We start from the raw sequence: 13,404 nt of genomic DNA, 5'->3' as shown, positions 1-13,404 counted from the left end.
TTGCACCTTGTGAAACACACTGTGCCGATCATTTATCATGAGGGTGTATCTGGAGAGTAGACTTTGCCAATAATATGTCTACCTCCTCCCCAGTGTTCTTGGTTGTTTTTTTAAACCAAGGAAAGAATTCTGCAATATTCCACTTTAGTTGCTTTCTGTGGTCTTTCAGGTCTTGTTTTTGAGCTGGCCTTCTTTTAAAGAACATACTAGATTGCAGAGTTAGAGATTTATGCTCTCTTTGACAGGTTTGTTTGTTTGTTTGTTTGTTTTTTCAACCTAATGTCCTACCTCACCCTTTTTTAATATCTTGCAGGACGTAATATAAGGAGTTCAGTAGACAGTTACCAAATACAAGCTCAACACTTTGAACCAAATGCAGATATTTGTTTAGTTTTCCATTATTCTGCTTCTCAACTGTCCAGTTACATCTAAACCTCTGAAAATGGGAGTCTGTGTAGCTATAAAGTCAGTACATTAATCACGTTTTATCGTTTGATTTAAAAATCTGCTGAGGTGGTGAACAGAGGTAAAATTACATAAAAATATTCTCCAAATACTTATGGACCTAACTATCCTTTTAATCCAGATCTTCAAGTTAACTTGTGCTTCTCTGAAATTTCACCAGAAACTTGCACTCTGCCCACACAGTTAAGATTTATTACTAAACTCTCTCTGCATTACACACTAAAAACACCCACAAAGGAAAGAAAAACCAGACCTGCTGGAACTTCAGCTTTGTTGAAAAAGTGCTTTGTCTAATTACAATCAACCATGAATAAAAACTCCAGACCCATTTCATGTAATAATCTGCACAGCCTGTAAACCAGATATTATATCGTGCACCTATGAAAGGGTGAGCAAAGACTTTAAACCTCTGTATGTTTGCCAAATATCTGTTTTTCTCAGCTCAGGATGTATCCTGAAAACTCTTAAAAAAACAAAAACAAAAAAAACCAACAAACATTAACCATCAACAGAATTGCTGTAGTGCGCTGCTGGTGTTTCAGAATCGTGTGATATATCTACATCCACTGGGACTTTGGTTTGATGTGGGAACGCCGCATTTGTTGTTTCCTGAATTCCTAGGAACATCTGAAACACACATTTTTCCACACACAGATTCGCTCCTCTGCACTGAGAGCCGAGGCTGCACAGCGGGGTAAAAAACACTTTTTTATGAGTCAATGACGACAAGTTTGTAATCGTACTTTATCACTACATATGGGTTTACCACTGAGCTGAAATTCCTTAGAAAATGTGTAGCTGCAGACAGAGGGAGGGCTGGACACATTCAGATATTGTTACCCTTACCGTCCAGCATCGGCATCATTAACCCTGACAGATGTAAACAGGATACTGCATAGTTCAAATGTTTTTGATGTCTGTTGCAACTTGTTTTTCTTTTTTCCTTTTTTTTTTTTTAAATGCTCCAATTTGACAAAATGTATACAATCGAATGTTTACTTGTGTCATTCATTTTCATTAGATGTGAGGTTTATTTATTATTCTTTGGTATTTTTTTTTCCCTGCATCCCAGCTGGTGGAACTCAAGTATTGGTGTATACTGCAGGTCACACAATGTGGAAAGCATCTGAGAAATGTTATCCATCTGTTAAAAGAGCAAAACACTTTATTGAGCCAAAAAAGAAAGAAAAAAAAAAAGGGGGGGGGGGGGGGGGTTGATCCAATTTGAATTGTTGCATACCTTCTGTGTGATTCAAGACAATTTTGAAAACAATTACTTGTTTCAGACTCAAAATTTGCATTCGAGTGATTTTTGTTCATTTTCCTTACATGAATTTCCTTTGCAAATACAACTGTGCTCATTAAACTGATTTATTGAGAACATAAACAATATATCTTACAATAAAAAATGAAGTATACAAAAAAAAAACCAACTCTGCATTTGTACTATATTTAGAACAAAAGTGCAACAAATTAAATTAAATTATGATTAAGGCAGTCAACTAACTTCAGTTTCAAACCTGAACTACTTTTTTTTTTAATTAAATAAGTAAAAATATTCAATTATTTAACTAATGATAGGATAAACTGAGGCCTAAAATGGCAGTATCACAATAATTTAGAAAAGAAAACTTTCTGACATTTTCACAAAAACAAGGTAAACAAAATGTAGCCAAACCATTAATTCAATAAATACAAAACGGTGGTTGAAATTTAACTGGGAAACTGAACAGATGAAGACGTACTGCATGAAGACAAAGCTTACATCTCCTGAACTGGATCATCAAAGAAGCAAATACTGAAATGTTATTGCAAAGTTCAACTTATCTACAACAATGTTACAGTCCCAAAAGTGGATAAGCTGTGCAAAGGAAAACAGTTATCAACAACTCAAGCTTTCCGCTGGATGTGGAAAAATACAGAGACACAAAAGTGCAGCAGGAATGTGAAGGATTTCTCTGTTTACTTGAGACCTCGTGGCTCATGGCTTTATAAATACCTTATGGTTCATTAAATCAGGCACTTTTTGCTGGACAGAGTCTGGATATGTTTAGCTGTGAGGTGCACATCAGTGAAGTCTTTGTTTTTTGTTTTTGTAAGATGACAGTGGTATATCAAAGTATCATCTCTGAAATTTTAACAAATAGGACAAATCTTTACAGTTTTTAAGAGGCAGAAAGTGCTTCTCAAGATTGTAAGAGTGTGCATCAGAGTCACTGTCAGACATCAGTAATTCAGGATCTGCACATCAAACAGGTCACACACTCCCTCGTTGTCATCCAGGTTGAAGCTGTAGTCTATACCTGAATTTGGAGAAAGGAATCAGTGCAAAAATGAAAAGATGGCACCCACACTGAACACACATTCCAGCTGTTGATGATTTAGGACCTAGATCAGAATGTGAAAGGCAAGGCCCAGAGTTCAGAATTGGCCCGACAAAGACATTAATCCAGCCCGCTGCACTGCTTTGGAAAATGTGAAGGAGGGCAAACATTTACACTTTCATCTGTATTTTCATAAGTTTTACAGCTCCTTTAATAGATAAACAATTATATAACATTTTATATTCATGTTTAACCTTCCTGTTTTTTTCGTAGTCTACTATAGAAATTTCCCTTTTCTTAATTAACAAAAATGTTTTGAACAATGAGCTACCAGAACTTTTTCGGTAATTTTACACTTTTATTTTTGAGTTTAAGCCCAAAGAGTTGTGCTGTCAGAGCAGCATTTCTTCTTTAGACTGTAGAAGTGGATGACTTGGGTGACTGATGAAATGTTTCTCCCACTAAAAACACTACTCCCAGGTGAACAGAAGCAACTTTTTGGGAAATGTTAATATGCCAAATTAAGATGTTAAATATGTCAAATAATAAACCTGCTAAGCATCAGGATGTTAGCATTAACTCAGGAGCATCTGTTAATCATTTGAATGTCTTCTCTTTGACCTCCAGTCGTTAAAATGGACACATTATAGTGATGCCTAAGGTCTGAAAGGTAAAACCAGAGAGCTTTATAACAGAGTTAGGGGTCTCAGTTTATCTGAAATAGGACTTTATGGAGGTCTATATGTAGGTAGACTACCTCCAGTAGTTAGGGGTAAGTGTGCCCCCAATTAGACAGCATTACAGAAAATTGGGGCGATGAATGGAAGCCAAGCAATGCACTGCTGTGGAGGGGTGAGCAGCAATATATATTTAAGCGTAGATACTGAATGTAGTTAAAACAGGTGCTGTGATGCTTACCATCAGTGGACATGAGTTCCTCAATCAGGTCAACAGCTCCTACAAAGAAAATTAAAAACATGTTTCTATTCCACTGTGGTGTTAAACGTTCACTGTTCTGGACCATTTGTAGCATATCTGTAAACAATTCATTCCTTTCCTCCCACTGAAAGAAAAAACATTAAATAAAAGCATGCTTAGACCTAAGAACGTCAACTGAATCAGAACTGAAACAAATGTGAAGTAAACATTAAAAAAAGGAAAAAGACTTATGATTCTATTCATATCCCTGGGCCTCACCCTCTCGGTTATCCTTCATGTGGTCTCCAGTGGCACTGAGCTTCAGTAGGCTGCTCACATCCAGAACAGACTGGAACTCCTGGTCCACCAAGTCCATCTCCTGCTGCTCCAACCCCATCACTGGTCGACCGTGATAGACTGCAGACAGAATGAGGAGTCGAAACAAGGTCACTTAACCTCATAATGAAGGATTAAGTTATCTGGAGGCAGAAAACAACAAATGTTGGAATGTGCACTTGTTTACTATAACCCTGGAGAACCCATGGGGTCAAATTTGACCCCATGGTTTCCTTCAAAAACCAATGGGGTCGGCTCTGACCCCATGGGTTCTCCAGGGTTAATGTAAGAGTTCGAAAAACATGATTACCACCAATCTCATTTGTCCAGTAAATAAGAAGTTAATGCCAAAAGGCTGTTAATTTATTAATGTCCACGAGGTCATGCCTGAAAAGAATCCTATACATGGCCCACTTTAAATCTGAATTATTTTTACCTAACTCATTCTTAATGTACAAAAAAAATAAACACACCCAACCCTATGCACTGGCTTCTCATCTACACACCACTGTGCAAAACATACCATAAGCTTTCATTTTACAGAATCCAAGTGTTTCCAAATGTTGAGTAAGTAAAAATCATTCAGTGAAAGGTCTTGTGATTTTGTTGGGGCAATTCCTCATTTTTTTATTTTCTGGAAGGATGGTCAGACTGGGTTTCGCTTTGACACTCTTCTACTTTTAGTGCAACTCTGACTCATCCTCTATAAAACTTAGAGCTGTCAGCTGTCGATCTGTCAGATATACTGGAAGTCTTTTTTTAATAAAGCCACATGAACATATGCAATGATTAGCCACATTAAAACCAGTGAAGTATATGGCACCGCAATGCAATATTCTGATGGAGGGAAACTGGCATCAACGTGGATGTTACAAGCACCACCCACCTAAATACTGTTATAACCCTTAACAGGCTGCCCACAGGTTGCATGGAATCCAGTCTCAGCATTACAGAAATGTACAAAAACAAGTCAAATTAAGGGAGCGCCAACAAGACCCACTGCAGACATCCTGGTGACGGACACCACAGGATAACTTCAGCGGTCCTGTGACCATACTCAGAGGGGCCAGAGCTGTTTTGCACAAGTGTATTTTTCCACAGTATTAGGCAGGTGGTGAGGCAACCTTTAAGCAGTGTAAACAAGTTGTCAAGTAGCTGCGATTGGGAGAAATTTGATATCTTGTGACTCATTTAGGTGGAGAATGTTATTCCAGAGAATCTGATAAATAAAAATGAAACTGTCCCATAGTAACAGCACTTTGAGGTTATTGAAGATCAAGTTTTCTGTGCAAAATTTTGTTCATACTCTCCTTGTTTATCATTTTTTCACAAGCTACAAGAGATTGAAGTAAATCTGCAAAGAAATGGGTCAAACTGTGCATACTGACGCTACAGTTTTCCTAAGACTTTAGATTCTTTTCTTACGGCCTAGATCTGGTTCATGTAACTCTGAAAGTCAGCTTGCTAAGAGAGGGAACATAGTGACAGACAGCAGTTTTATTTTTTGTTTCAAGATATTAGCACTGTATAGTATTACAGAAGAAAGTAGCAACTAATAAGTTCTGCTGTTCTTGCATGTCAAGACTCTACAACAGCTAATACTTCCAAGTCAGCTGATAAACAGCAATACTTTTAAAACAATAAATCAATCACATTTACATAATCAATTTCAGTGTTGTCCGTGGACAGTGTCTGATTAAAGTGCAGACTTTCCGGTTTCTTTAAAGGGTTTTAAGAAAAGTACTGCAGCAACCGTTTTGGAATTGCAGCTATTTTAATACACAAGCTCCACATTCAGTGACTCAGAACTCACTAGACAACTGACTGACAAGCAGCTTCCTGTCAAGTGAGGCTTGTTTCCACGTTACCTCACAATAAAACATCTATGACTTCCATGTTGATGTTGCGTACGTGGTTTACTGGAAGCTGAGTCTGTCTGGACTGTGTCTGTAGGCAAAACATTTCCCTGAAGCCATCCTGCAATACAGTTAAACAACCAGGAGATCCTCTGATATTTTTATAAGACTGACAGGCCAATCATTTTGCATTCCAGTGCTGCTGACAAACACCTTTATAACCAGATACTAAAAAGTAAATAGCAAATTGAGAATTTTACACGGTGAATTACAAGAATTACATTTACCTCTATTTACCATTAAAAATAATGATAATGCAAGTTTTTCTTCACCTTGAAAGTTATGGTGTGGATTTGGTCATTTCTGGTATTGTTAAGGAACTATTTTTGAATAAATGCCAGCAAAGGCTGCACAGTACCAGTTGCAGTAATATGCCAAGAAGTGTTGCAATGCATCCGGCCATGACCAGACATGACTATGTGAACATCAAAAATACCAGAAGTGAAATCCTTAAATGAAGAAGGAAGCACTTTTGACTGCTCCTGAGGGGTCACCACAGAGGACACATCTGCACGTTTTATTCTGACACAGATTTCACGCCGGATGCCCTTACTAACACAATCCTCCTCCCATTTATCCAGACTTGTGACTGGCACTCCCAGTACACAGGCCTGGGGCCCCCTGAGGCTTAAATACATTAAAGTGTTAAAAATCAGGACCACACATGCAGTTTATTCTGTTAAAATAGGCACTGAAGTTCAGAAACAACATGCGCAACTGTTACTTGAGGCCAGTTTATACCACCTTCACATTATATCTAAAATATTTTATCAGTTTCTTTCTTTAAGCCAACATGCATGGGATTTATAACTATAGATTTATAGTTAACATCCATAACAATCTGGCACTACAGAAAGAAGAGGAACGCAAACTCCATTGTTAAAAGCAGTTAAATGAAGGGCAGTGCTTACAAATCAAATGTAACAGCAAAAGCACCCATCACTCATAGTAGATCACTCATTGTTTAACATCGACAGTGTGTCTTTCTTAAAAGAAAACACACTATCATGTGTGTTAGGACACATTCATTCTTTTAAGAATATATGATGTTTGATACATTTATTTATTTTTATTTTTTTATAGAAACGACAGTCTTTATATAGGACCTCAAAAAAGGGGTGTACAAAACATAAACTGACCGACATCAGAACAACATATAATGGCTTCCTGAAAACTTTCTTTTCCTAGCTAAACATGAGTAACTTCCAAGTCTACAACAAAGGATAGGAAGTCTTCTAATGAAAATATGTATTAAATGCTCTTTTTTAGCAGAAAATTTAATCTATAATTAACAGCTCTCACTAAACATATGGCTAGCAATTAAATCATTTACAAAATAACCAAAATGCTGTTATCAAACAATAAACTGCAATAAAGTTACAACAATATAAAGTAATATTTATTACCCTAGTGCAGTGGTTTTCACATTTGCTCCTGTGTGTGACTCTGACACCGAAAACCTGAAACCTTATGTAGCACCACAAATTGGTTGACTATATAATTAGTAAAAACTATTCCAACGAAAACTGAACATCAGAAAGTAAACCTAGTTCTTCTGAATTGGTCACTATGTCAGAAGTTTCTTCTGAGGCCACTTTAAATTTCACAAATGACTCAGGTTGTAGAAGTTTTTCTTGACTACAAATGCAAAATTTTTATTACACATGTGTTCACCGCAGCCTCTTTAGCAGGCAGTAAAACTCTGTGGTGGTTTTGTTGAAGAACTTCAACAGCATTAAAATTCACATGCCCTAAAGCCCATCCTTACCCATCTGCACGTCAGGAGGGGTGGCCGACGGAGTCAGCACATCATCATGTTCTGGCAGCACCATCTGGTGGTCTGAGCAGAAAGACTCCTGGCTGCAGCAAGAGGTGGTGTTGGTGTTGGAAGTGGAAACTGAAAGAGGGAATCTCTGCAGGCTCGCGGGGGTGCTGGGTGGAGTTGGCATCTGACAGATGTCATCAGTGGGGGGTACAGAGAAGACCACAGGCACTCTGGAATCTGAATCTCTGTTGATAAGCATGACCTGAATGGGAGCAGAGTGGCTGCGCAGGTTCACCTGGTACTTCTTTTGACCACTCTGACCCTTAAAAACAGCAGCATGTCATTAAGTATGTCATTTAATAAAGCAGTTATATAGTTGATCTTTTTTTTAAGAATATTTAAAACTGATCACATGATCACAAGGGCATGAAATAAGATGCTTGCAGTGATAAACACAGAAAACTGTCAGATAAATGTGCAGTGTTTTTAGGTTTGCACTGTTTAGTTTCTGTGCAACTTTACAGTTTTACTGTTTACCATCACAGCAATATCTAGACGCTCATAAAGTTACAGGCTAGCTGATTGATGTTAGAGCACACATATGTACACTTATGTACAAAATAAAAAGCCAAATGTAACGAGAATCTTGCAGCTCACTCACAAGCTTTTATCCACCTGTAATAAAATCTGCTAGATAAAGCCTGTGCTGTGTCTGGCGTCTGTTCTCATTAAAGCAGAGTCAAATAAAACAGTACATTTCTATACAACCAAAGCAATACTACCATTTCTGGCAGTGGCACCTCCAGCTGAGTCCCAGCAGGAGCCACAACAGCTAGAAGTGTTTCTTCACTAAAAGCGCTGCAGATGTCTTCATGCGTCACAAATTTATATGTGTAGAAGTGTTAAAGAAGCCGGATTACTGTTTGAAGGAAATGGAGATAATAAACTTGAAAAACAAGAACTGTGAGCATTGTGCAAATCGGGATTAGCCTGGATGTCATTTCACTACTTGACAATGACAATTATATTTATAATCCCTGCTTTATAGTGTTTTCTTTGATCAATAGGCAAACAATGTTAAAAGGATCAGAGAAGGATTTGTTGTCTCTGAACTGAGTAAATGGGGCCTCGAGGGAACTAGAATTACAAACCATGCAGACAACAGTACAAAAAAACACCTGGTGATATTTCACTGCAAAACAAAGCAAGCCCTACTAACAGATATTTTACTCATTTAATATGAAAAAAATGAGTTAAGATTTGGTTATTTTACAAAGTCTTAAGATGAAAAAGAAAATCAGAACTTCTCTTCTGCCAACATATGATAGAAAAGGCAGAGCGATGACATGAGATGCACAAAAGCAGTGTCTCCAAGCGAACTAAATAAAAACATTTATTTCAAAAATGTAGTCATAAAAAGGATATGTGTTGACAATGGGATCGTGGTTCAAGTGTTTGATGTTCTCCTCCAGCCAGGCCTTCTGGTTGTCCAGCTCTTTCTCTTGGGCTTCCAGCTCAGCAATTTGGGCCTTTAAGATATTTACCTGCTCCAAAGCCTCCTCAGTTTGGCTGGCTATGTTCTCACCCCTTAACATAACGTACAGGATAAGGATGTTTTCTCAGCATTTGCTCCATCTGCTTCATCTTCAATTAAAGTGTGTTTATCTTTAAATTAATGTAAGCACCAACTCTGCATGCATTTTTAAATCTACAGGAACATTAAAATAATAACAACTTTTTGAAATAGTAAACATTTTGTCTCACACCTCCACTGGATTACATTCTTGTTTTTCTTCTCAATTAGCCCCACCCCTTCCAGTACATTGGTGATATCATATATCCTCCTCTTCTGCTTCACTGCCAAGCTGTCTGCAGCCTGTTAATTCAGACAGACGTATCAACATCACATCCATATTTCCATATCAGCTGTTCGTTTATAGCATCTTGAGATATACACTTGCAGGTCCATCATAGATACCAGGAAGTTTCTGCAGGAAATGCTTCATCGGTGAATCCAAGAAATAGGGAATTTGGCAAATTAAGCTGCACAAAATAACAAATCAAACTCCTTGGCAGAAGAAGCCAGTTATACAATACCAGAGGCAAAGGGAGGAGGGAAAGGGCTGAGTAACCTGCTGTGTAAACATTGCCCAAGTTTGGCGGGCAAGAAGAGAGGGAAAATGCTACCAATGATAAAAAATAAATAAATAAATAAACAGTTGCAGTAATTAAAGCTTCAAGTAGATCAGAGATTGACACAGGCAGTTAACATGAAACAGAAGTCTCCAAGGAGAGCACTGGAGTGTAAAAGTCATTTACAAATTTTACTAGATGCCCAATACTTAAGGACATTGCTAGTGGGGAAATTGAATAGATGAAATCAATTACATATATAAAACTGACTGGAAAAAATTTGATTTGGGTACCGCATTGTTATATGTTACTGCAGGATCCCACAGGGAGTCAATTGATATCTGCTAGGTCTCAGGAGCATAAAGACAGGTAGGCAGAAACCTTAATTTCAGGAGTTAAGTCTTAGCCTTCTCTTTTAAAAGGAGATGATTCCTATTTCATCTTATAGCCCATGGACATATGAACCTGGTGACACTGGGTCACAGGATAATGCCATGTTTAATCATAATGCAAAAAGACTGGGGATCAGGGTGCCACTCTGGCATCTCCCCGGTCGCTCATTAAAAGTAGGTTTCAAGGGAGACTGCTAAGTGTATTTTAGTGCAATTCAATTAGGCCTGATTTAGCATTAAACACACGATAAATTGATAAAGCATATGAAATACAATGATTAGCTAATTTTCTGTCAACAAATACTCTAAAAAAAATTTTCTTTAATGAAGAAAAAAAAACCCTTTTGAGTATCAGTGGAAGTATAAGGAGGAGTCCGGGTAATGGCGGCTTGCTAGTCCACCTGTTAAAAAAATCAGTATACCTGACTGGACCCGTAATGACCGACAGCCCTTTGTTCGCATCTGTTGTATTAATGTTGTCAGTGGAAAACACCACTTAATGCTCCCCCCAAAACAACCCACAAAACCCGTCGTCTCCGTTTTACTGACCACTTTCAAATCAAGGACGCCGTCCTTGGCTTCTTGGAGCAGGCTGACAAACTTAATAGTGAGGAGCCCCAAACTTTTCTCATGGCGACTCGATGTCGAGGGTGCCGTCTCAGTCGTCTCAAACTCCATCTTCTTTTTATAAAAGAAACCCTTACTTGTTTTTACTCAGCCACCTACGTTTTAATGAGAATAACGATAATTTCTTTAAATAGCAAATAACGCCGGATCCCTTAACGGGACGATAGCAGCACCTGAAGGGTTTTTAAATGAACGGACGTTACGTTAGGGTCCTGTTGCTATGGCAACCCATTTGCGGCTCGTGCCACGGTCGACCCCCACCGCCGAGCTCGTGCCAACTAAGTCCCGCCTCCCCGCACATCAAACATCACTGACCAATCGGTACGATTAGTATTAGTATGGAAGCCCATAGCAGCCAAAAATATAGGTTAGCATTTTTTTAACTAATTAAAAAAAACATATAACATTTTATTGAGCTATTCTACTTATTTAAATTATTTTGTTATAGGTCGTGTTTAAATTTAGCTTTCCTAACAAGGATTTCATACCATCTAAGTATATCTTATCATATTTTGGTAAAATTCCCAAACACTATATTCAAATTAACTTTTTTTTTTTTATCTTTACTTGATAAGTCATAGTAACTTAACATTCTTGTCATTTTTATTTTTTAAAATGGGGAAAAATCAACTAATCCTAACAACTAATCCTATATACAGGATTATATATAGCACCTATTTAACACAAATTACAAAAATGTTTGGACATCTGTAAAATCACAGTGAAGTGACTTTTAAATCTCATGAGCCCATGGGGTGTTTTGTTATTCACAACTGAGACATTTTGTTTTATAATGACAAGTTCTAGCTTATTTTGAGTTTGATGGATGGCAGCAACATATCCCAAAAAGGACAGCACTGGGACAATGAAAGCCTGAAAAAAAAAGATTTAAAAGAGAGAGAGAAAGAGAGAGAGAGAGAGAGAGAGAGAGAGAGAGAGAGAGAGAGAGAGGCCAAAGGACTATTTTACTAATTAACTAGCAACAGGTCAGTAATGTGACTGGTTATAAAAAGAGAGGTGTATCATAGAGGCAGATTTTCTCAGAAGTAAAGATAAGCAGAGGAAGAACAGGTTCACAAATATGAAAAAAAAGACCTGCACTACAAATTGCATTATAAATGACAATTTCAGAAAACTGTTCATCAGCGTGAAATTGTGAATACTTTGAATATCTCATCATCTACAGTATGTGATAGCATCAAAAGATTCTGGGACAAGGCCAAAATTAAATATTATATGCCTGTCATCTCTGATGATATAGGGGTCCATTAGCATCAATGGCAAATTGGCAGCCTGCACCTCTGGAAATGCACTATTTATGTTGCAGGGTCTACAGGTTGTAGGGCAATATACCGTAATTCCCGAACTACAGAGCGCACCTGATTAAAAGCCGCATGGTCTAATTGTAGAAAGAAAATCAATTTTGTACTTGTACAGGCCGCACCGGATTTTAAGCCGTATGCGTTTCACCTGTAATATGAGATATTTACACAGAAATATTACACGTGAGGATTTTTAACGTTTAATATAAGGTAACATAAACATGGTAACATAAACGTTATGGTAACATACAAAAATACATACTGCAAATGCTTTTTTTCCTCGAACAGCGCCTGTAACACGGCTACCTTTAAGTCTACGTACGTATCGTAACACACAAATTACGTTGCTTATGGTTTTTTTACGGAACAGTGCACAAACAACATTACAACGTCTCTTAACAACTGATAAAAATATATACCGTGTATATATACACTACTTGTCATTTTGATTGGTCTACTGTTACCAGGCAAAATGTTTTTGGCCGCATGAAAAAAGAAATGCATTAGCCGCACGTCAGTATAAGTCGCAGTGTTCACAGTGTGGGAAAAAAGTAGCGGCTTATGACCCGAAAACTACGGTATATGCTCCCATCAACATCTTTTTCTGGGAAGGCCTTGCATGTTTCAGCAAGACAATGCTAAACCAAATACTGTAGCTATTACAACAGCAGGACTTCACAGTAGAGGTGTCCATGTGCCAAACCGGCCTCCAACAGTCCAGACCTTTCATTGCAGTTAGAATCAGACAAGAATGGAACACCATTCTCCCAAAAGTCCAAGAACTGATCTCCTCAGTTCCCAGATATTTACAGACTGTTGCTTAAAGTAGAACGGATGCCACACAGTGGTAAACATGGCCCTAGCCCATCTTTTTTGAGATGTGTGACAATCATCAAATTGAAAATTATCCTATTTTTTTATTTCTTAAAATATTATATCTATTCACTTAAAACAATTAATGTATTTTATTTTTTCTATTATGACTACAATATGGCTTTATGAGATGTGCAAAAAATTGCATTCTGTTTTTGTTTACATTCATCACAGCACCCAAACTTTTTGGAATTAAGGTTGTATTTCTTCATTTTAAATGAAAGGAAAACCTTCTGAATTAATTTCTGTTTACCTGCCTATCTTGGAGCAGTTAGACCACAAAGCTGTAATTTAATAACCATTTCAGCCTTAAATAAAACTGCAGGTTTGCAT

The 13,404-nt window shown here is 37.6% G+C and overlaps 1 protein-coding gene across 2 annotated transcripts; it reads right to left on the bottom strand.

Annotated features, from left to right (window-relative positions):
* Positions 1–1,818: 1,818 nt before the first annotated feature.
* e2f5 (E2F transcription factor 5) lies at positions 1,819–11,158 on the bottom strand. Of its 2 annotated transcripts, none has more exons than XM_085438784.1 (8): positions 10,799–11,158; positions 9,491–9,600; positions 9,154–9,311; positions 8,507–8,619; positions 7,728–8,040; positions 3,987–4,124; positions 3,708–3,746; positions 1,819–2,768 (listed from the first exon to the last, which is right to left on the bottom strand). In XM_085438784.1, exons 1-8 carry the CDS (start codon positions 10,925–10,927, stop codon positions 2,692–2,694), a joined length of 1,077 nt encoding a protein of 358 aa, XP_085294910.1. In that variant the 5' UTR covers positions 10,928–11,158; the 3' UTR covers positions 1,819–2,691. The 2 variants fall into 2 exon arrangements, with proteins under 2 accessions (XP_085294910.1, XP_085294909.1); XM_085438783.1 differs by having other exon boundaries at positions 7,728–8,046; positions 10,799–11,157.
* Positions 11,159–13,404: the final 2,246 nt, after the last annotated feature.

This window comes from Copadichromis virginalis, linkage group LG18 (genome assembly GCF_057382275.1).
Source record: "Copadichromis virginalis isolate Kocher_CV1m ecotype Utaka linkage group LG18, C_Virginalis_male_GT1.1, whole genome shotgun sequence".
Classification (NCBI taxonomy): domain Eukaryota; kingdom Metazoa; phylum Chordata; class Actinopteri; order Cichliformes; family Cichlidae; genus Copadichromis; species Copadichromis virginalis.
This window is presented reverse-complemented; position numbering and strand designations above follow the sequence as displayed.

Coding starts and splice junctions, on each gene's coding strand:
- e2f5 (XM_085438783.1), bottom strand. CDS start 10,927: ATGGAGTTTGAGACGACTGAGACGGCACCCTCGACATCGAGTCGCCAT. Junction 9,312..9,490: donor AAGAATGTAATCCAGTGGAG/GTGTGAGACAAA, acceptor CGTTATGTTAAG/GGGTGAGAACATAGCCAGCC. Junction 8,047..8,506: donor AGGTGCCACTGCCAGAAATG/GTAGTATTGCTT, acceptor GCTGTTTTTAAG/GGTCAGAGTGGTCAAAAGAA.